We start from the raw sequence: 21,978 nt of genomic DNA on the forward strand, positions 1-21,978 counted from the left end.
TTACTGGCCAGTTATATAGTAGAATTTCCCTAAATGTGGATTTGTTTGATGTTTGCTTATGATTAACTTCATGTTACACGTTTTTGGCAAGAATATGACGATAATGGTATTGCATCCCTTCCTAGTGCATCTTAGATTTGGTGCCATGTGGTGTTGCTAACAGGTGATGCTAACTTTGAAGCAATTTAAGATGGTGCCTTTGATATTTCTTTAATGGCTTTTTTCCTTTTGTAATTAGTGTCTTTTTGGGAGAAACATTGAGAGTATATTGGTATCCTGTTTTTCATCATTATTTTACCCACTGATATTAGCATTTGCTGATGAGTTTTAACTGAACAGTTATTACTGTAGTATTTGCCAGTTGGTGATTTTGCATTATTAATTTTTGGTCACCTGAAATTCTGTGTTTGGCACTGTGGTAAACTTGCTTACCTAGAATGATACAGTAATGAAGTTGAAAGAGGTTTAAATGATCCTCTAATGTCAACTATGTTGAATATTTGTATCGTGTTAGTACAAGAAGGAGTCTTACAAACAGAATTTTTTAAATATTTTAAAAAGCTTTTAGCCTTCTTTTAGTCTGGGTTATAACATTGCTACTTGAAGTTTGTGGGTTATTGTTGACAAATTATTGTTACTATATTTTTGCTGAGATAGTTTGAGGAAATAAGAGTAAGTGCTTAGAAAGTTTACTGTAATTTGGCCTGTTCCAGCATTTATGTGGTATTTTACTGAAGTATTGGTCAGCAGCTGCCATCAGGCGTATCTGCTAGCATATCAAATGTAGATTTTCTACTACTTCTATCTTCAGCTTTGTTCTCAGCTTTGTCATTTTACATGTATGCTAGGGACCACCTTAATCTGCAGCCCAGCATTAAAAAAAGTAATGTGTCTTTTTATGTCAGAAAACCAGGAAGACTGCAAAATTTCTGTATTTTATATCCTTAACATCATCAGATAGAGAAGGCACTAATTTTCAGAAGAGCTAAGAGAAGGAAAGGGAGGTAAAACTAATATAATTGGCAGTTATAAGGAGGCACATGAACAAAAGATGAAAGAGAAAAGAGAGAAATTGTTGTAGAGTTCTGTTTGGTTGATGTTGTCAGTTTGTCTAGATCCTAGTTGGTAAATTTTGAATCTGCAGTAATTAATTTTGTTATTATTTTATCCTTTTTAATAGATCCTTTTAATTTGATTATTAATTATCTGTTCACTTTCTAGGAATACAGGAGTTTCCAGAAAATATAAAAAATTGTAAAGTTTTGACAGTCGTGGAGGCCAGTGTAAACCCTATTTCCAAGTAAGTTCCTACTTGAATTACAAGTTAATTTTGTGAATAAAACAGCTGTGTAATGAGTAATTGGTATCAGCTTTAAATCTATACAAAATTTGAGTTTTAGATTAAAATGAAACCTTTAAATCATTTTTCTAACCCCATATTTTACAAAGGTAAATTAGACATCGAAAGAGATAATGCGAGTGTTTTGCTCCAGGTCTCACAGATAGTTTGTGTCAGAAATGAGGCTAGAATCCAGGTTTCCTCCCTCAGTGATACTTTCACAATGTAAGAATATCTTCACTCGCAAATCAGCTGTGTAGCACACTAAAACTTTCAAAAATACTAAAAGAAACTGAAAGACCAGCAAGGTAAGAACAGCAAAAAGGAAAAACCATATGATTGGTTGCACCATATACCAGAGGTCACAAATGTTCTTTTATGTTGGTAATGGCTATAAATAGAAAGCTTTCCTGACACCAAAACTGTTAAGTTTTGCAAAAATGGATTGGTGAAGCGAAAAATGAGTAGAGCATGGTTTAGTATAGCTATGTCGAAAACTGAAACCAGCTTTCACGTATTACAGTACTGTATTTAATGAGTATTTTCAAACATTGTTGCTTTATTTGCTGTGGTAGATGAAGGAATGGAATGTGGGAGAAACAAGATGAGTCAAAGACTGAGAGGTCTCACTGCAGCAGAACTTCGTACTTTTTAAAATCCAGGAAAAACATGTACTGATGATGTTTTATCTTTGCTAAAAATATTGCTCTAGCATCTAGTTCTAGATCTAGAATTTCCTTTGTAAACCAGAGGAAATAAAGGTAAAGCCTAACACATACAGGTTCTCAGATGGCCTTAAAATGTCCTTTAGCTTTTTGTATTATTTCTTCTCATTTGTTTATTATAAAATTATGCAGTCTTTATTTGGTTATTTAAGGGCCAGATGTTGAAATTGAAAATAATTCTAAACTAGTGGTTCTCAAATGGGAATGATTTTGCCCCCACGGGTCATTTGGCAAATTCTGAAGACAGTTTTGGTTTTTAAAACCTGTAGCGATGGGTGGTGCTACTGGCTTCTAGTGGATAAAGGCCAGAGTTGCTGCTAAACACTACAGTGCAGAAGACAGCCTCCTCACTACAAAGAATTATCCAGCCCCAAAAGTCAGTACTGTCAAGGTTTGGAATTCCTTATCTAGTCCTTTGGATTGATGTTAGATAAAGCAAATTTCAAAAGAGTGCCTGCTGATGTCATAGTATGTCCTAAATACATTTCTGTGTGTTGTGGTTCATTCATATTTGACCTTTTTGTGCACATTTTATCTTCTTGAGACAAATACTCTCATTTCCTATTTACAAAGAGAAGAAGTTATAAACATTGAAACAGGTAAATTATTACAAAAAGGAAATCTCAGTTTGAGGGTCCCTCATTAAAGTAAAAAGGTGACTGTTACCAGTTAAGAACATGTGTTGGTTAGACAGATTCTTAGAGAGATTCTGTGAGACTGAAATTCTGTGTATTAATTTAACTTAAATTCTGATATATTTTATATAGGCTTCCTGATGGATTTTCTCAACTGTTAAACCTAACCCAGTTATATCTAAATGATGCTTTCCTTGAGTTCTTGCCAGCTAATTTTGGCAGGTAAATTACAGTTTCTTTTAAAATCTTTTCTTGTTGGCTCTTACAAAGTTTACAAAACTACAAGTTGCTTTAGTAATACTATTAATTACACTTTCATAGGCTCTCCTTTTGCTCTTCTTTTGTAATTATTTCCAAGCCTTGTGGTTTTTATAGCTTTTTCAGAACTTGTTATTTTGTTTTTGAATTTATTTTCCCAAGTAAATAATAAGCAGTGAGTATTTAGAAGAAAAAGATAATTTACAACTTGAATTGGTTTTTGAAGTATGCAAAAATAGTTTAAATGTGGGTAATTTCTATATATTAGAGACACAGAATGCTTTATTCTTAGCATTTATCACATTTGAAAATGATCTAATTATTGATTTATCGGTCTTCTCCACTAGAATCAAAATTCTGGAGAAAAGAAAGTGTGTTTCTGGGGACCACCCCATTGGCACACTCCCACCAATATCTGAACATAGAGTAATTCTTGTCACTATAGTCTCTGAGTAATTTTTTTTTTTTAATGAAAAGATGAATCAGTGAATGATGACTAATAGGTATCAAACTATTGTTTTAAAACTAATTAGTAGAGAAAGTGCTTTTCAATGACATGTTAATTTTGGTCATCTTTTTGTCTATAAATAAAGATAAATACTGTATGAGCTCACTTATATGTGGAATCTCAAAATAAAACAAAACCCGAGCTTCATAAATACAGAGAACAGATTGGTGGTTGCCAGGGGTGAGGGTGGGCAATATGGGTAAAGGTGGTCAAAAAGTACAGATTTCCAGTTACAAAATAAATAAATTGTGAGGATGTGATGTATAGTATGCTGGCTATAGTTAGCAATACTGTGTTGTATATTTGGGAGTTGCTAAGAAAGTAGACTCTAAAAGTTCTCATCATAAGAAAAAGAATTGTGGTAACTATGGTGATGGATGTTAACTACACTTATTATGGTGACCATTTCACAATATATACATATATACATTATGTTGGGTATCTGAAACTAATAATGTTATAGGTCAGTTACATTTCAATTAAGAAAAAAAGAATTTTGGGCATTGTTGTAGCCCAGTGACTGTCCAGTGGGAGCCGCCTTATCATGTTTCATATATTTATATACATACATATATATGTATTTGTGTATATGTGTAATAATGCATATACATTATATATATAAAAAGGTAGTGTAGGGGCGCCTGGGTGGCTCAGTCGTTAAGCATCTGCCTTCGGCTCATGATCCCAGGGTCCTGGGGTCGAGCCCCGCGTCGGGCTCTCTGCTCAGCAGCAAGCCTGCTTCTCCCTTTCCCACTCCCCCTGCTTGTGTTCCCTCTCTCGCTGTGTCTCTGTCAAATAAAAAAAAAAAGTTAGTGTACTTGTCAGATTTCTGTATCTGGTATTTGGACCACTTTTTTTATGGAAATATATTTGGCATATAAACATTGTGTAAGTTTAAAGTATACAACATGTTGACTTGATACATTTATATATTGGAATATGATTGACATTGTGGCATTAGTTAGCAACTCTAGACCACCTAATCTTCTCATTTTCCCTTAATTTTATTGGGATGTGCATCACTGAAGGGCCAGAGGATTTCTCCTTTATTGTGTCCCCTTAGGTTCTCTTGTTCTTTTTTCTTTTCTTTTTTTTTTTTTTTTTAAAGGTTTTTTTAGTTATTCATTCGAGACACAGAGATACAGAGAGAGAGAGAGAATATGAGCAGGGGGAGAAGCAGAGGAAGGGGGAGAAGCAGGTCCCCCGCTGAGCAGAGAGCCCGATGCGGGGTTTGATCCCAGGACCCCGGGATCATGACCTGAGCTGAAGGCAGACGCTTAACCATCTGAGCCACCCAGGCGCCCCATCTCTTGTTCTTTTTTCTCTCGGAGCTGGACTCTGAAGTTGAATTATTGTTCTGTAATCTACTAATGGCTAATAATTTGGGGAGGCATGTTTGCATGAAATGCTGTGGGATTGATATTTGGGGCAATAAATTTGTGCTTTAAATGTGTCTAGAAGTGTTTTAACTTTCCCCCCCCCACTAATTCTGAGGAGCAGGAGGAGTCTTTTCTTACTTTGTAATTACAGAATAAATATTGGCTGCTTTAAAACTTTAGAGCATGACATCACTTTGATAATTAAATTCATTGTCTTTGTCATAGATGCTTGATTTGTTACTTTGTTTTGCAGATTAACTAAACTCCAGATATTAGAACTTAGAGAAAACCAGTTGAAAATGTTGCCAAAGTAAGTAAAGGTGCTATTCTTGCTAAAATAAGAATTTTTAATTCTTTTGAAGATTTTATTTTTAAGTGATCTGTACACCCATTGTGGGGCTCGAACTTAAAATTCCCGAGGTCAAGAGTCACAGATGCTACTGACTGAGCCAGCCAGGCACCCCAAGAAATTTTAATTCTTAAGTCCTTAGAGAAATGTTAACTTTGTAATATCTAAAATATGAGTGAAACTTATTTTTTAAAGACTGACATTTGTGGTCATATTTTAATTAGTGGTATTGAATATAAAACTTTCACATCTGTTGTTGGTTATTTTATAGTGGTTTCATAGCTTTCTGAAACCTGGTCTTGCGTGACAAATATCAAAATATGTCTGTAAAGCCCACTAGTCCCATATAAAGGTCCCAGTTCATATGCTAGAGCTCTTATATAGTATTCATTAATTAGATCTGTAGCGTCTTTATGTGAAGTCTGATAACTGTAATTATAAGAATTTGTCCGGTTTTATAGTCTGTTGTAAATTAGAAGTGGGGTAGAGGGCCCCCTGCTGGTAAGCTAACATCAAGAAGAGATGGCAATCCAAGAGCAAATAAGATAAAACTAAAACAGATCTACACACTCAAAATGCACTGTAGTCTGTGTCCATTTATTGAAAAAATACATTAAAACTTCCTGAATTCATTGCTACATTTTTACAGTGTAGGCATTGGCAGACTACCATCTTGTTAAATCTGGCCCACTGTTTTTGTGTAAATAAAGTTTCATTGGAAACACATTCATTTACATATTTTCTGTGGCTCCTTTTGCTCTGTAGTGCTAGAGTCAAGTAGTTGTGACAAAGACTGTATGCAAAGCCTAAATTATTTATTCTCTGATCCTTTACAGAAAACTTTGCTGATTTCTGTTGTGATTGATTTGTCAAGAGTTAATTATTACCTTTTAAGGGAGATATCTCCAGTTTCCCAGGAGTTAGTTTTGCTTACTCAACTTCTGTGGTATCTTATTTGTATCTGTTATGAAATTTACCATGTTAGCCTTATTTTTTTATACATTTTACTCCCGTTTTTACATGTACCTGTAACCTTCCCCATGAATGTAAGTCTTTGAAGACAAAGAGCGTATCTAATTTTGATTCCCAGAAGACATTATCTATTAGCGGATAATTGTTTAGTGCAGAAATGATTGGTGTTTATAGGGATGGCTGTGAGTGTAAATTAAAATGGGAATTATGATCCATATTAAATTCAAAAAGGTTTAAATATTTTATAGATGTGGTACTGGCATTGATGACTCCTTAGTTCAAACTGACTGCTTTCTAAGAGATTTGAATAAGATGTAAATTGCTTACTGAAATAGCTAAGGCTATAATTAATACAGTGTATCTGATAGCATAATTTTAACTCATTATTTTATCTCCTTATTTAACTTTAAATTGGGCTCTGTCTGATGTATTTTCAAATATAATTCTTTACTGCTCTCTTTTTAAGACTTGTAATTAAAACTTTTGAGACCTCACAAACTCTAAAGAGGCAGTAGTTTTAAATGTTACGAAAGTCATGTGTATTTAGGTTATGTGAGTAAACCTTTTTATAATCAAAGATGTGAGCACTGGGAAAGCTGTTTTAGATATGTAGCTAAGTGAAATTTAATACCATCTAAGTACTAGAGGGTACAGCGCCAAGCATACAAAAGATGTGTTTTTTTTCCTCTGTGACATAAGAAGAGATGATAAAAAGGAGTTAAATACAAAGAGATTTTAGAGGTAAACAGGAAGAAATTTGAGGGATATATTGTTTGTAGATTCTCCTTGAAGTAGGAAGCTGGATCTTAAATGAAAAGACTTGAAAATGAAAACATGAAATTTTATCTTAGACTTTTGAGGTATCTTAGTAGGACTAAAGTTGCCAGTGTAAACTAATGCAAGTTGAGATGGAGACATTTTGAAGATTTTACACTACATTTCTCTTTTTGTTACATACACATGTCATTCACTTTTTCCTGCATTAGTTTTAAAACTTAACTTGTTACAGTGTTTAACTGCTCCGTGTGGATTTTTTATGATATTGAATTAAGAAAAATAAGATTATGTTTTCTTTTAGTGTTTGCCTCCCTTCTCACACACCTCTCTACTTTTCTCAAATGTTTACCTGAGATAGTATTATGGACATAGTTTAATATCATAGCACCTCATCTTTCTTCAGAAATACCCTGGAAACACCTTTTGCTTTGTTATTAAGCAAACTACAACTGACCTAGAGATTTTCTGGACAAAGACAGATACGAGTAAGGGAAACAGAATTATAGTACTTCATAGTACCTGAGACAAGGCCCTTAATAAGTCTAAGTTAAATAAAGCAGCTTTGAAAAAAATTGGTGTTATAAAATAAGTTAAAGGAATGTTGATAGAATGGCATACTTAAAATGGAAGGGTCGGGAAAAATTAGTTTCCTCTAACGTTAGTTCAGTAACATAGTGGCATTACAATTATGTGTGTTCTTTTATTTGTTTATTTATTTTTAAAAGATTTTTATGTATTTGAGAGAGAGAGAGCTTGCACACAAGCACGGGGTAGGGGCATAGCAGGAGGGTGAAGCAGACTCCTTGCTGAGCTGGGAGCTCAGCGTGGGGCCCGTGGGGCTCAGGGCTGATCAATCCACCGCTGGACCCTGGGATCATGACCTGAGCCCAAAGCAGTTGCTTAACTAACTGAGCCACCCAGGCGCCCCCAATTATGTGTGTTCCTGTGTTTGTTAGTTTTTTTCCCTGAAAAGCCAGAGAAATGTTTTAAGTGAGTTTTATTTTACTTTTTCTAATTTGTTAGATTTCCAGAGAAGATAGAAATAGTCTGTGTTCTTGTGTCGTAATTTAAGGAGGCTGTTGGTTTTTAATGATGTTAATTTTTAAGTCATTAGCATATTAATATGTACTGATAATATGATGATAACTGTATTTTGCTTTCATTTTAACATATCCTTAAAAATTATAGCACAAAGTTCTATATCTGGGTAGCTGGTAGTACCTCAGTCTGTCAAATACTAGGGGTTTCTCTAAAAATAGCAATGTAAGAGTGTAAATATGTGTTTGAATTAATTAGTTTAGGTTTTTAAAATGCCATATTGAAGGAGAGATAAAAGCACAGTTTAGTTTATTTCATTATTAAGTGAGTTTTTGTACAATTTTCAAGTCTCTGTAGTTGCAGAGAAATATTGGTAGTAAGTTGGAAGTTAAAAATGATTTTATCGGGCGCCTGGGTGGCTCAGTTGGTTAAGTGACTGCCTTCGGCTCAGGTCATGATCCTGGAGTCCCGGGATCGAGTCCCACATCGGGCTTCCTGCTCAGCAGGGAGTCTGCTTCTCCCTCTGACCCTCCCCCCTCTCATGAGCTCTCTCTCTCTCAAATAAATAAATAAAATCTAAAAAAAAAAATGATTTAAAACTTTATTTTGAGTTGTCTTGAAATTAATTTGGAAATGTGTTAAGAAATACTGTGTTTACTGTTCTTAGAATTTTGAGTATTAATTTTCAGAATTAAGCTATCTTAAAGTTTTACAAATATATGACCAGTCTTGAAAAACGGTAATAATTACTATGTAGCTGCCAAACAGTCTAATTCATTAGTTGATTAATATTATATGAAAATTTATTTTGTGAAAAAAGTGAAAACCGGTTACTCGTATTCTGGTCTATGTGTTTCAATTTACTGTGACTACGTATGAATAGAAATGAAGACCTGATGAGAAGCCAAATTAGAGAATAATTCATAACTTATTTTATTTAGAAATTAAAGAATACTTTCCTGAGAAATTATATTTTGTCAATATGGTGAAGCCTGTACATTAGATATTACATAAGAATGTTTAACACTATTACTTTTGAAAGCTTCCATTTAATTGATATTTTTGTATACTCAATTCTTCATTAATTCCTTGTGCATAGAACCATGAATAGACTGACCCAACTGGAAAGATTGGATTTGGGAAGTAATGAATTCACAGAAGTGGTAAGTTCATACCAGTCTCTATCCAGAGGTCTTAAATTTGATTGAGAACATGTGAAAATTAATGTATTTATTTCTTAGCATTTTAAAATATAGAATAGGTTAAAGATATATGTATTTTTTTAAGAAAAAAGATATAAAAGTTACTAATGGAAAATTAAGCAGACAGAAATATCTGACAGTAGTGAGAATAAAATGTAAAATAAATGAGAAACCCATGGAAAAGGGTAACTAAAAGTTTTAGGCACAGTAAGTAGACAGTTTGAGAGATTATAAGGGAAAAATAAAGTTTCATCAGCCTAGAAGGAATAATAAAAAGTACTTCTGAGTCAAAAGTAGCTCCCTGAGGGTATTGCTCAGGAATTGATTCAATGATAAAATATTTTTCTATAATTTTACTTAATAGCTAAAAGGAAAACATTGAGTGAAACAACTGTTATTTTTCAGTTGGTAATAAGACCTCTGAATTGTTTTTGTTTTGTATGCAAAATGTGCTATGGTAAAGAATCAAAAAGGAAAGGACTATGTAAGTAGATTTTTGTCTTTAGTGAGTTCTCCAAAAGAACTCAGAAAATAAGCTAGATATTTTTTCTGAAGAGGAATTCATTGGCCTGAATATCATCACCATTAAATTTTTTTACATTATAAGTTTGGTTTTTAAAATTATGGTAGATTTCAAATGATAGTCTTTTTTTAAAAGATTATTTGAGAGAGAAAGAGAGAGCTAGCTCGTGGGGTGGGAGGGCTTGGGGGATCAGAGGGAGAGGAAGAGAGAATCTCAAGCAGACTCCACGCTCAATGCAGAGCTGGAGGCAGGGCTAGATCCCACAACCCTGAGATCACTACCTGAGCCAAAACCAAGAGTCTGATGCTTTAACCGACTGCACCACCCAGGTGCCCCTAGTCTTTTTTTTTTTTTTTTTAATTCTAGTATAATTAACATACAGTGTTTATATTAGTTTCGGGTATACAATATAGTGATTTCAACAACTTACACATTATTCGGTGCTCATCAAGAGCACTCTAAATCTCCTTTACCTTTTACACCCATCCCCCCACCCACCTCCCCTCTGGTAACCATCAGTTTGTTCTCTGTAGTCGAGAATCTGATTCTTGGTTTGTCTCTTTTTTTTTTTCTTTGTTCATTTACTTTGTTTCTTGAATCCCACATATGGGTGAAATCATGTGGTATTTCTTTTTCTCTGACAGACTTACTTTGCTTATTAGCATTATACTTTCTAGAGCCATTCATGTTGCAAATAGCAAGAAGTCATTCTTTTTTATGGCTGAGTAGTACTGCACACACACACATCTCACATCTTTTTTTTTTTAAGATTTTATTTATTTATATATAGAGAGAGAGAGAGCACAAGCAGGGGGAGGGGCAGAGGGAGCTGGAGAAGCAGATTCCCCTGCTGAGCAGGGGCCAGATGCAGGGCTCAATCCCAGAACTCTGAGATCATGACCTGAGCCAAAGGCAGACACTTAACTGACTGAGCCACCCAGGCGCCCATACCACATCTTTTTTTTTTTTTAAGATTTTATTTATTTATTTGAGAGAGAGAGAATGAGAGAGAGCATGAGAGGGAGGAGGGTCAGAGGGAGAAGCAGACTCCCCGCCGAGCAGGGAGCCCAATGCGGGACTCGATCCCCGGACTCCAGGATCATGACCTGAGCCAAAGGCAGTCGCTTAACCAACTGAGCCACCCAGGCGCCCCCATACCACATCTTTATCCATTCATTTATCAGTGGACCCAGGGCTGCTTCCATGTAAATAATGCTGCCACAAACGGGTGTGTATCTTTTCGAATTAGTGTTTTCACATTCTCTGGATACTACTCAGGAGTGGAATTGCTGCATCATATTTTTAATTTTTTAAGGAACCTCCATACTGTTTTCCACAGTGACTGCACCAATTTGCATTCCCACCAGCAGTGCAGGAGGGTTCCTTTTTCTGCACACCCTTGCCAACACTGGTTTCTTGTGTTGTTAATTTTAGCCATTTTGACAGGTGTGAAGTGATATCTCATTGTGGTTTTGATTTGCATTGCCCTGATGATGAGTGATGTTGAGCATCTTTTTATGTGTCTGCTGTCAAATGATAATCTTAGGAACAAGAATTTCTCAGTATTGTCAGCTTCATGATTGCCCTGTGTGTGTTATATTATACATTTGCTCATCAAATAGTGAACTTTACAGTTGAAGTCAGTGGAAGAGCATGGTGGTTTTGTATACCTTATTTTTTTTCTAAAATACACTTTCATATTCTTTACTATATATATATATATATATATATATATATATATATATATATTTAAAGATTTTATTTATTTATTTGACAGAGAGAGACACAGTGAGAGAGGGAACACAAGCAGGGGGAGTGGGAGGAGGAGAAGCAGGCTTCCCGCTGAGCAGGGAGCCCGATGCGGGGCTCTGTCACAGAACCCTGGGATCATGACCCGAGCCGAAGGCAGACGCTTAATGCCTGAGCCACCCAGGCGCTCCTTCTTTACTATATTTTAATTGAAGATGGTTTATGATGGGTTTTGTTGTGTGTTGTGGAAGTTTTTAACCTCTTGTGAAAAAATACATACACTGTTCTTCCTAAATTGTTAAACTATTGTACTCTTAAGGTATTTAAAAGTATTAATCTACAACCATATTAACTGTTTGAAAAATCTTAATTATTGTTCGATGAATCAGTAACATTCAGAATCATTAATTTTTGTACCATTTCGGTCTGCAGCATTATACATTTTTTAAAAACTCACCCTTAAAATGATAACACAAACAGCACAAAAAGGTATTTCTTTTAATCCAAGATACACCTTACCTATATTTATATGTTAGCAGTAAATCTGAATGACATGACTTTTATGTTTTACTTGTGTGATGATGTTGATTAGATATGATGGTACTCTATGACATCACTGTGTCAGTGACTACACAGAGCTTTGTGTGGTGACAGAAATACCTTTGAAGGATGCATTCAATAAAGCCTGCAAGGGCAAATGCCCAAGATCAAATTTTGTCTCAATACCAAGGTCCACTGCAACCCTCTGATTAATTTTTTGATTATCAAAACCATACTAAAAACTATTTCATTAAGTAATTGCTAAGAGTTTAAAATAATAGAATGTGCATATCATGATTATGCCTTGATTTATTTACCTTTCCCTTATTATTGGACAGTTAAATTGTTTTCATTTTTCTCCCTCTTAGTCATCGGAGTATCTTTGTTCTTTTCATAAAAGGCTAAATCTTTTTTTTTTTAATAGATTTTATTTTTTAGAGCAGTTTTAGGTTCACAGCAAATTTTAGCTGAGGGTAGGTACAGAGATTTTCCATATACACCCTTCCCACACATACATAACTTCCCCCATTATCAACACCCCCCACCAGAGTGGTACATTGATTACACTTGATGAACCTACATTAACACAACATAATTACCTGAGGTCCATAGTTCACATTAGGTTTTACTTCCAGTGTTGTACATTCTGTGGGTTTGGACAAATGTCTAATGATATGTACCACCATTATATTATCATATAGAATAGTTAATTGATAATAAGTAGTTAACAATGATTAGTTTTCTTAATTCTTAATTGGTTCTTTTTTCCCCATTTTATTTATTTTATTTACAATTTAAATTTAAATAACATATAGTGTATTATTAGTTTCAGAGGTAGAGTTCACTGATTCATCAGTCTCATATAATACCTAGTGCTCATTACATCACATGCCCTCCTTAATGTCCATCGCCCAGTTACCCCATCCCCTCACCACCACCCCCCACCGCCCAGCAACCCTAGTTTGTTTCCTATGATTAAGAGTCTCTTATGGTTTGCCTCACTCTGATTTTGTCTTTTATTTTTCCCTCCCTTCCCCTATGATCCTCTCTTTTGTTTCTTAAATTCCACATATGAGTGAGATCATATGATAATTGTCTTTCTCTGGTTGACTTTTTTTCGCTTAGCATAATACCCTCTAGTTCCATCCATGTCGTTGCAAATGGCAAGATTTCATTTTTTGATGGCTGAGTAGTATTCCATCGTGTGTGTGTGTGTGTGTGTGTGTGTACCACATCTTTATCCATTCATCTATCGATGTGCGTCTGGGCTCTTTCCATAGTTTGGCTTTTATGGACGTTGGCTGCTATAAACATTGGGATGCAGATGCCCCTTTGAATCACTACATTTGTATCTTTGGGGTAGATAACCTAGTAGTGCAATTGCTGGGTTGTGGGGAAGAGGTGAAATCTTTTTACAGATAATGATTGAGAGTATCTTTTTGTACTCTTGAAAGCAATGGGACCTATTTTTATTTCTTTATTAGTTTTATAAATACTTGAGCCTGTTGTGTAATCAAAAGCTTAAATGAGATTTATGCAATCTACTCTTCTGGAATGCTTATCTTTGAGTTCTCTTTTAGTAGAACCACTGTAGTAACTATAATAAAGTGAAAAGTCTAGAATCTTGGCTCTGCTCCATGCCACGCGCCCCCACCCCCAAGTTATTTATTACATGTTTTAAACCAGAAGTTACCATCACAAGTTCCTTGGAGCTTCTTTTGACAAATAAAAACATTCAAGGAAATTATTGAATCCCCATACCCCTTTCTTATCCAAACAGCCTGAAGTACTTGAGCAACTAAGTGGATTGAAAGAATTTTGGATGGATGGTAATAGACTGACTTTTATTCCAGGGGTATGTATATCAAACTCTAAATGGCTTCTCTTATTACAGTCTATTCTTTGCAGTTTTATGAATTATACATTTTCAGATTACTTTTTTAAAAAAGATGGTTATTTAATTGTTAATATATTAGATAGAAGCAAATAGCATTTTTTTTACTATCAATATATTCTTGACTAAAATAGAAAATTACCATAGTAAACTTTGTAAAATAGACTCTTTGTATTTATTTATTAATTAATTTATTTTTTAAGATTTTATCTATTTATTTGACAGAGTGAGAGAGAGACCGCAAGAGAGGGAACACAAGCAGGGGGAGTGGAAGAGGGAGAAGTAGGCTTCCCGCTGAGCAGGGAGCCCGATGTGGGGCTCGATCCCAGGACCCCGGGATCATGACCTGAGCCGAAGGCAGACACCCAACGACTGAGCCACCCAGGCACCCCTAGACTCATTTTAATTTCCTGGACCTGGAGTGTGTCCTTCACAGTGGTTGCAATTGAGTTTATATCCTAACTCATTTTGTCCAGAGAACTGTTAAAGTGGGATATTTCCCATGTAGTTTCTGTCTTACCGACTGACATTTATTTATTCCCATACCCAAAGAACCTACGAATCCCTTTATGTCCTATTGCCCTAGTCAATGGTGACAGCTGAGTTCCCAACGAAAAGTATATGTCCATTGTCACTCTGCTAGGTTCTTAGCAGGAGCTCTTAGCTTTATTATTGAATACATTACTTATGGCATTTAAAAAAAATTGAATCTTTTCTCTCATAGAAACATTTAATTGTGAATTATAACTTGGTATTGAGTGTATTACCTAAACTAGCCATAAATTCACTTAATATAGTCATGAGATTTCCTCTTTTTACTTACAGTTTATTGGTAGTTTGAAACAGCTCACATACTTGGATGTTTCCAAAAATAATATTGAAATGATTGAAGAAGGAATTTCAGCTTGTGAAAACCTTCAAGACCTCCTGTTATCAAGCAATTCACTTCAACAACTGCCTGAGACTATTGGTTTGTATTGCTTTCTAATTCATGTAATTTTTACTAATGTAAAATCTCAGAAATTACATTTTTGCCATTGTTTCACTCAAAGCTTTCAGATATCAAATTTTATTTGTTTTGAGCTAGTTTTATTGTACTGCCAGTCACAAATCTTATTTGAATTTTTTCCTCGTGTGATCAGTTACACATTTTACTTCTTGGTTGACATTACTATATTTTTCTTTAAAGAAATGTCATTTTTATCACTATAATAAAATTTAAACTCTTTAAAAAGAGGTTAATTTATCCAAATTTTAACTCCTATTCATAGCCCTTATCTAGTAACTTTTTTTCAGTCTCCATTTTAGACTCACAGATGAGAAAACGAACCACTTTAGTAAATCCCAGGAGAGTCTATATTTGTAGTTGCTTTTAGTCTGATGATAGTTCAAGGAAGTTGAATTATTTTGATTCAAGAACCAAAAACATAGATCTTGCCATCTTCATGATGTTTAAACATAAAAACCAAAAAATATTTTTATATACTTAATTGAGTTACATAGCTGTTTTAGCTCAGGTTACATTTTGCAAATTCTATAATTTATTCAACACTTGTAATTTAATTTTATTTTATTTTTAAGAAGACTTTATTTATTTATTTGACAGAGAGAGACACAGTGAGAGAGGGAACACAAGCAGGGGGAGTGGAAGAGGGAGAAGCAGGCTTCCTGCAGCGCAGGGAGCGCGATGTAGGGCTCGATCCCAGGACCCTGGGATCATGACCTGAGCCAAAGGTAGACGCTTAACGACTAAGCCACCCAGGCGCCCCTCAACACTTTTTAATTTTAAATTAAACTCTGTTTTTATTGTTTTAGTGTTTAGAATACACAGAATAGTTTGCCATATACCTATGAATTTTATACACCTACCATTCCTTTTTGTTTGTGCTCACTTGTGCCATGGCATTGCTTTAAGGAGCAGGGCTACATCTATGAACAAAGCAGGCAGAAGTCCCTACTTTTATGAAGCTTGCATTTTTAACAGGAGTAAAGTAGGTAAACATACACTAATGTTAAAAGGTGATATGTTGGTAAAAATTGAAATACAGGGTAAGGGAGTACAGAGTAATGAGGTTAGGTTGGTTTCTCTTGTAGATGGGTTGATTAAGAAAGTTCTGTATGATTCATGTCAAATGTAGTATGTGCTCATATTGACTGTTGGTTGACCTGCTTCTAGTTCAAGCTGGAAAATTGTATATTATTTCTTCTCTCAAATAGGTTCATTGAAGAATGTAACAACTCTTAAAATAGATGAAAATCAATTAATGTACCTGCCAGACTCTATAGGAGGGTAAGATTTTTCTGAATCACTAGAAGACTTTACTTTCATTCAGCTTTATATATTTATGTTTTCATTCAATCATATATATTTTTAGATAACTGCATAAATAGCATCTAAAGGAGATTCCATAAGCATCTTAATAAGTAATTGGTTACAGGTTGGATAGGTTTTTTTAATAAAGGTAGGCTTATTTTTATTATTAAGTTTAGTGGAAATAGAGTTTTTCTAGATTCGTTAAAGTCAAGTTCAAATATTTATATATTCTTAAGTTTTTGATTATATATAGGAAACTTCTTAAAAATGTATGTTTTCTGTTTTAATTGATTAGGTTAGTATCAATAGAAGAACTGGACTGTAGCTTCAATGAAGTTGAGGCTTTGCCTTCATCTATTGGGCAGCTTACTAATATAAGAACCTTTGCTGCAGATCATAATTATTTACAACAGTTACCCCCAGAGGTATTGTATTTTAAATTTGCTTTGAATTTTCTTTTTTTTCCCCCATATTATTTATTATAGCTATCCAGTGTGGTTTTATCTGTTTCCTTTAGAAATAATTATGTAACTCTGTTACTTATTCTCTGAATAATAATTAGCTATACTGATTTACAGAGATACCTAAATACTTCACTTTATACATGAAAATTAATAATTGAAAAGAGAAAATATGTTTCCTTTTATAAATGAGAAGAATGTTTTCATAACTTTTGGAAAGTATATTTTACTTCTGCCTATTAAGCAGTAGGCCAGAATTTTGATACCCAGTTTTATGTTTCTCTTTCAGATTGGAAGCTGGAAAAATATAACTGTGCTATTTCTCCATTCCAATAAACTTGAGACACTTCCAGAGGAAATGGGTGATATGCAAAAATTAAAAGTCATCAATTTAAGTGACAATAGGTTTGTAATAATGTTGGTTTATATATATATATATATATATATTTTTTTTTTATTTGACAGAGAGAGACATAGCGAGAGCAGGAACACAAGCAGGGGGAGTGGGAGAGGGAGAAGCAGGCTTCCCGCAGAGCAGGGAGCCGGATGTGGGACTCGATCCCAGGACCCTGGGATCATGACCTGAGCCGAAGGCACACGCTTAACGACTGAGCCACCCAGGCGCCCATAATGTTGGTTTATAGAAGACATTGGATGAAATTCAAGTTTCATCATTTGATATAAAATGTCATGCATGTTGTTCTTTTCATATGCTTTTTTGGTTTTTAAATGGAATTTTCATTTGAAAGAATGACCTAATTTTGCCTGTGGTTTTTTTTTTTTTAAGAATTTATTTATTTATTTGACAGAGAGACAGCGAGAGAGGGAACACAAGCAGGGGGAGTTGGGAGAGGGAGAAGCAGGCCTCCCACTGAGCAAGGAGCCCAATGCGGGGCTCGAACCCAGGACCCTGGGATCATGACCTGAGTGGAATGCAGACACTTAACCACTGAGCCACCCAGGCGCCCCTGCCTGTGGTTTTTATACTGCGGTTATTTGTCATAGTTCATTTTGTGTCGACTTCAGCTATACAACTTACAGCTTGAGCTATACAGCTGTTCTTTCCTTATAGTCACCTTTTTTATTCCATATCTTCACCTTAATACTGCTGCTGAATGAAGCAGCTTTTCATCTAATCTACTCTCTGTATTTTTCTGAGCTGAGATGTGATTAGGCACCCATTCACACAGCTTGGGCAACACAGTCAAGGTGCAGAGCAAATAGATTACACTAAAATTGGAATAATGTTAAGAACAGACTGTAATTTTTCCTGAGGTAAAGATACTAATAATGATAAAAGAATGTCTGTAGAGCATTTTTACATTATGCTTTCATAGTATCTTACAAAGTATTCAAGACAATACTATGAAATAGTACAATAGGTATTGTCATTTTATGAGGAGAAAATTAAAACTCTAATTTAAGATGACTCATTTAGCTTATAAAGTAGAGCTTTAATGTAAGCCCAGTTTTCTGACTAGTTAGGGTATTCGGACTGTTCCATTTTATTTAAAAATAACCACTACCTTTTAAAAATTCAGTCCCCATTTTTGCCCATACTTTGTACCCCAAAGCGAGAGCCCTAGGTTCTAGCAAATTGCCTTGGAAAATAGGTATAGCAGAATGGATAGGCATAATAAGAAAGAAGATTTAAGTAGACATTCTTTTTAAATAGGTGCTGTTCTAATTTGGCATTCTGATGAGGTATTAATATTACTTTGTTTTTTATTCATTATAATGTTTAAATAGTCTTTGGAATATGAAAGTGCTGGCTCACAAGAAAAAAAACAGAACAGTGCAGTTTTTGTAACGAGTCATCACTAAGGCTTTCTGTAGTAGTTTGTTCTTTCTAAATACAAATAAAATATCCAAAGCAATGTTATGAGACATTGCTTAATGTGTTCTTGTCTTTGCATTAAATAGGGATGGTTAACATTTTTTTCTAGCAGATAATTTTTTGGGGGGTTATTAGATTATCCATTTTTCCCCTAGCCAAATTGATTCAATTGAAGAATTATATTTTTAAAGTGAATTCTTATTAAACTGGATAATATTTTGTCTTCTATCTTATGTCAAAGACCTATATTGGGTTCTTTCCTAAATTAAATATTTTTCTTCTATGAATAATATAATATTGTTTAGAAGACCATTAGGTTTTGCTCTTACATTTTAACATTTGTTATTTTAATTTTGTATTTTCCCCACAGATTAAAGAATTTGCCCTTTAGCTTTACAAAGCTACAACAATTGACTGCTATGTGGCTCTCAGATAATCAGGTAGGCATTTGATTTTGTAAATTACTGGAATGCCAATTGTGTTAAATGATTATGCATAATAATTTACATGGGCTCATTTAAGAGCAGTTATACTCTGGTACACATTTAAAAATATATATAAGAAAAATCTTGGAAAATATTTGGATACAGATATTTTGGTGCAGTTTGTATAGATTCAAAACAATAAATCCTATTGGACTTGTCTAATTTCTCCTGAATCTGTAAAAAGATATAGAGATTAAGAAATCAGACTCGGTATTCTCTAACTTCTTAAAGTTTTTATAGTGATCCTCTGTGGCATATATCTGTAGAAATTTAATAATCAATTTAAATTATGCTTATAATCAAACACTTTCACACAACTTAAAGAAATGTTTCTAAGGAACTAAGAGTTATTCCTTGGACTTTTCTTTGATTGATAAACATTTATTAAAGGCTTATATAGGTCCTGAATTGCTCTGGGAGCTTGAGATATATTGGTGAAACAAATGGAATCGTCTTATAGTCTCACTGAACTTATATTTTCAAGAGAGATAAAGAAAATAGATAAAACCACACTGGATAGCTATAATAAGTAATTATGTAATAATATGTCAGAGCTACAAAGAAAAATAGAACCTGATAGTGATTAGAAGAGTAGCAGGTCAAGAGTAAACATCCTATTTTAAATAGGGTGATTTAGGAAGTGTCTTTCTCTAAGGAAGGCAACCAGTAGAGCAGATGCTTACGTGAAATTAGGAGTGAGTCATGCATAGACTAGGGCAGTGAGTTGGGAGAGGAAGTACATTTAAATATTAAGAGTAAAGTTCCCAATATTGGAATGAGCTTTGTGTAACTGAGGAATAGATAAAATAGGTAAAAGCTCTGATGGTTGGAATACAGTGAGCAAGGAAGAGAATTGAGTAAGATTAGATCAGAGAGGAAAACTGGGACTAGATTGAGCACATAGGACCTTGTAGGCCATACTAACCAATTGGGCTTTTACTCTGAATTAGATAGAAATATATTGAAGTATTTCCTGCCAGGGAATGGCAAGAGGTAATGTACATTTTTAAAAGATCATTTTGACACTTGTGTGAGGAATGGACCATAGTTGGGTGCTAAGGTTATGGGTGGAATATTCTGTTTTGGAGGGAGAAAGTTCAGTAAGGAGGCTGTTGCTGGGCTTCAACTATTGTGATAATAATGGAGATGGTGAGAAGGAATGTAGGAATGTCAGGTATTGGCTGGAGATAAAATTTGGGAGTCAGCATTGTACAAATGTTTCATTTAACACCATGGTAACATAAAACTACTAGGGAAAGAGGATAGAGAAGAAAAGAAGATCAAAGATTAAGCACAGGGAAGAGAGTGGCCCCAAAAGGAGAATAAGAAGAGCCAGCCAACCAGGAGAATGTGTTCTAGAGAGTCATCTGAAGAAAGTGCTTTAGGAAAGATATCTATGCCACATGTTGCTGATGGGTCAGGTAGATGAGCTAATTTAATTGGCTGTTAGGTTTGTCAAGGCAGAAGTAGTTACTGACTTTGGAAAAAGTACATAGTTTTAGCGGAATGGTGGGGATAAAATACTGATTTCAATGTATTACAGTGCATGGGAGGCAGGAAGGTCAGGACAGTGAATCTATCTTAGTACTCTAGCTAAGTTTCCATTTGGACAGTTAATAGATAAGTCTCTTGGTATTTGCCTTGGTCTTAGAAATAAATGTTAGTATTTTATCCTTGCAAATAGTAGGTATCATTCACCTGTGAAAAACATTGGCAAAATGTTTTGAGTTTAATTTGAAATGTCTCAGTCTTAGGATTCATGGTGTAGATTGTTGTAAATCTTCTACTTTAATTGATCAGAAATTTCCTGTATAATGTTGCCAAAATAATAGATTTTAGGTCCTAAACAAAATAAGGGTTAACTTACTATCTGTAAGTATGAGGAAATCTTTTTTCCATACCTATTCTCAGGTATTTCTTACTGGTAAAAAATTCTTTTAACATAGTAGAGTATACAGTTTGCTGATACTTTTAATACATTAATGCTTACTATTTGACTTGAGCAGTATCTTATAATAAATTATCTAAAGCTCTATTTTCCTAGGGTTATGGATACACTAGTCTCATAAGATCTTAAGTTTCATAGTTAAATTTGCTTGGGAGATTGTATTATATCCTTCTTTTGAATTATATTAACAACTTACGTGTTACTATAGTAAAGAAACCCACTTTGTCTCTATTTCAGGGTTCTCCAAACTTCTCAACCAAGATCCCTTTTCTTACCTAATTCTTATTAATATCCTAAAAGCCTTAAGTTGTTGTCAGTCCACACTTATGAATCAGATTGTAGTATTTCCTTGTTCTGCAAGTTAAGGAAATATTGAAATGATGATACCTCTGCTTCTGTTACAGCTTGAACACAGTGATTACTGCATCATCATTAAATGTGTCAGTTCATGTATATATGGAACTTTTAATTTTCTGATCTCTCTTAATTGAATATTTACATGTGAAACATTTTGAAAATTTGCATCTGGATTCTCAAAACATTGCTGGGCCCTGGCTTATGCCGGATACTTATTATAGTTATGAGACATAGCTCCTGGTCTCAAGGACTCAGACTTTTAGTATAATAGCATTATTGCAGTAAATCAATAGCAGCAAATTATGCCAGATGACTCATTTTAGTGAAATTATCTAGTATCTAAGACAATTTCTTCATATTTATAATGTTCTCTCATTTTCTTTTTTTTTGTTCCACATCTGTTAATTACTTTAAAAAAACAAAAATGGGGGCGCCTGGGTGGCTCAGTCGTTAAGCGTCTACCTTCCACTCAGGTCATGATCTCAGGGTCCTGGGACCGAGCCCTGTATCGGGCTCCCCGCTCGACGGGAAGCCTGCTTCTCCCTCTCCCTCTCCCACTCCCCTTGCTTGTGTTACCTCTCTCGCTGTGTCTCTCTCTGTCAAATAAATAAAATCTTTAAAAATAATAATAATAAAAAAATTGTAGTGGGGGCACCTGGGTGGCTCAGTCGGTTGAGCATCCAGCTCT

General features: G+C 34.6%; 1 protein-coding gene across 14 annotated transcripts in view; it reads left to right on the plus strand.

The window, feature by feature from the left end:
- Positions 1-21,978, plus strand: part of ERBIN (erbb2 interacting protein) — a 129,955-nt gene that overhangs the window by 62,233 nt on the left and 45,744 nt on the right. For all 14 annotated transcript variants that reach the window (XM_064596179.1, XM_054512304.2, XM_054512308.2 and 11 more), the window contains 10 exons: positions 1,222-1,300; positions 2,832-2,921; positions 5,098-5,154; positions 9,080-9,143; positions 13,775-13,849; positions 14,714-14,858; positions 16,106-16,178; positions 16,498-16,627; positions 16,953-17,068; positions 18,871-18,940. In XM_064596179.1, the coding sequence (XP_064452249.1) occupies positions 1,222-1,300; positions 2,832-2,921; positions 5,098-5,154; positions 9,080-9,143; positions 13,775-13,849; positions 14,714-14,858; positions 16,106-16,178; positions 16,498-16,627; positions 16,953-17,068; positions 18,871-18,940 (899 nt within the window). The remainder of the gene's footprint in view (positions 1-1,221; positions 1,301-2,831; positions 2,922-5,097; positions 5,155-9,079; positions 9,144-13,774; positions 13,850-14,713; positions 14,859-16,105; positions 16,179-16,497; positions 16,628-16,952; positions 17,069-18,870; positions 18,941-21,978) is intronic.

Source organism: Mirounga angustirostris, unplaced genomic scaffold (genome assembly GCF_029215605.1).
Source record: "Mirounga angustirostris isolate CCGP_5_RB_7025 unplaced genomic scaffold, mMirAng1.0.hap1 SCAF_7, whole genome shotgun sequence".
Classification (NCBI taxonomy): domain Eukaryota; kingdom Metazoa; phylum Chordata; class Mammalia; order Carnivora; family Phocidae; genus Mirounga; species Mirounga angustirostris.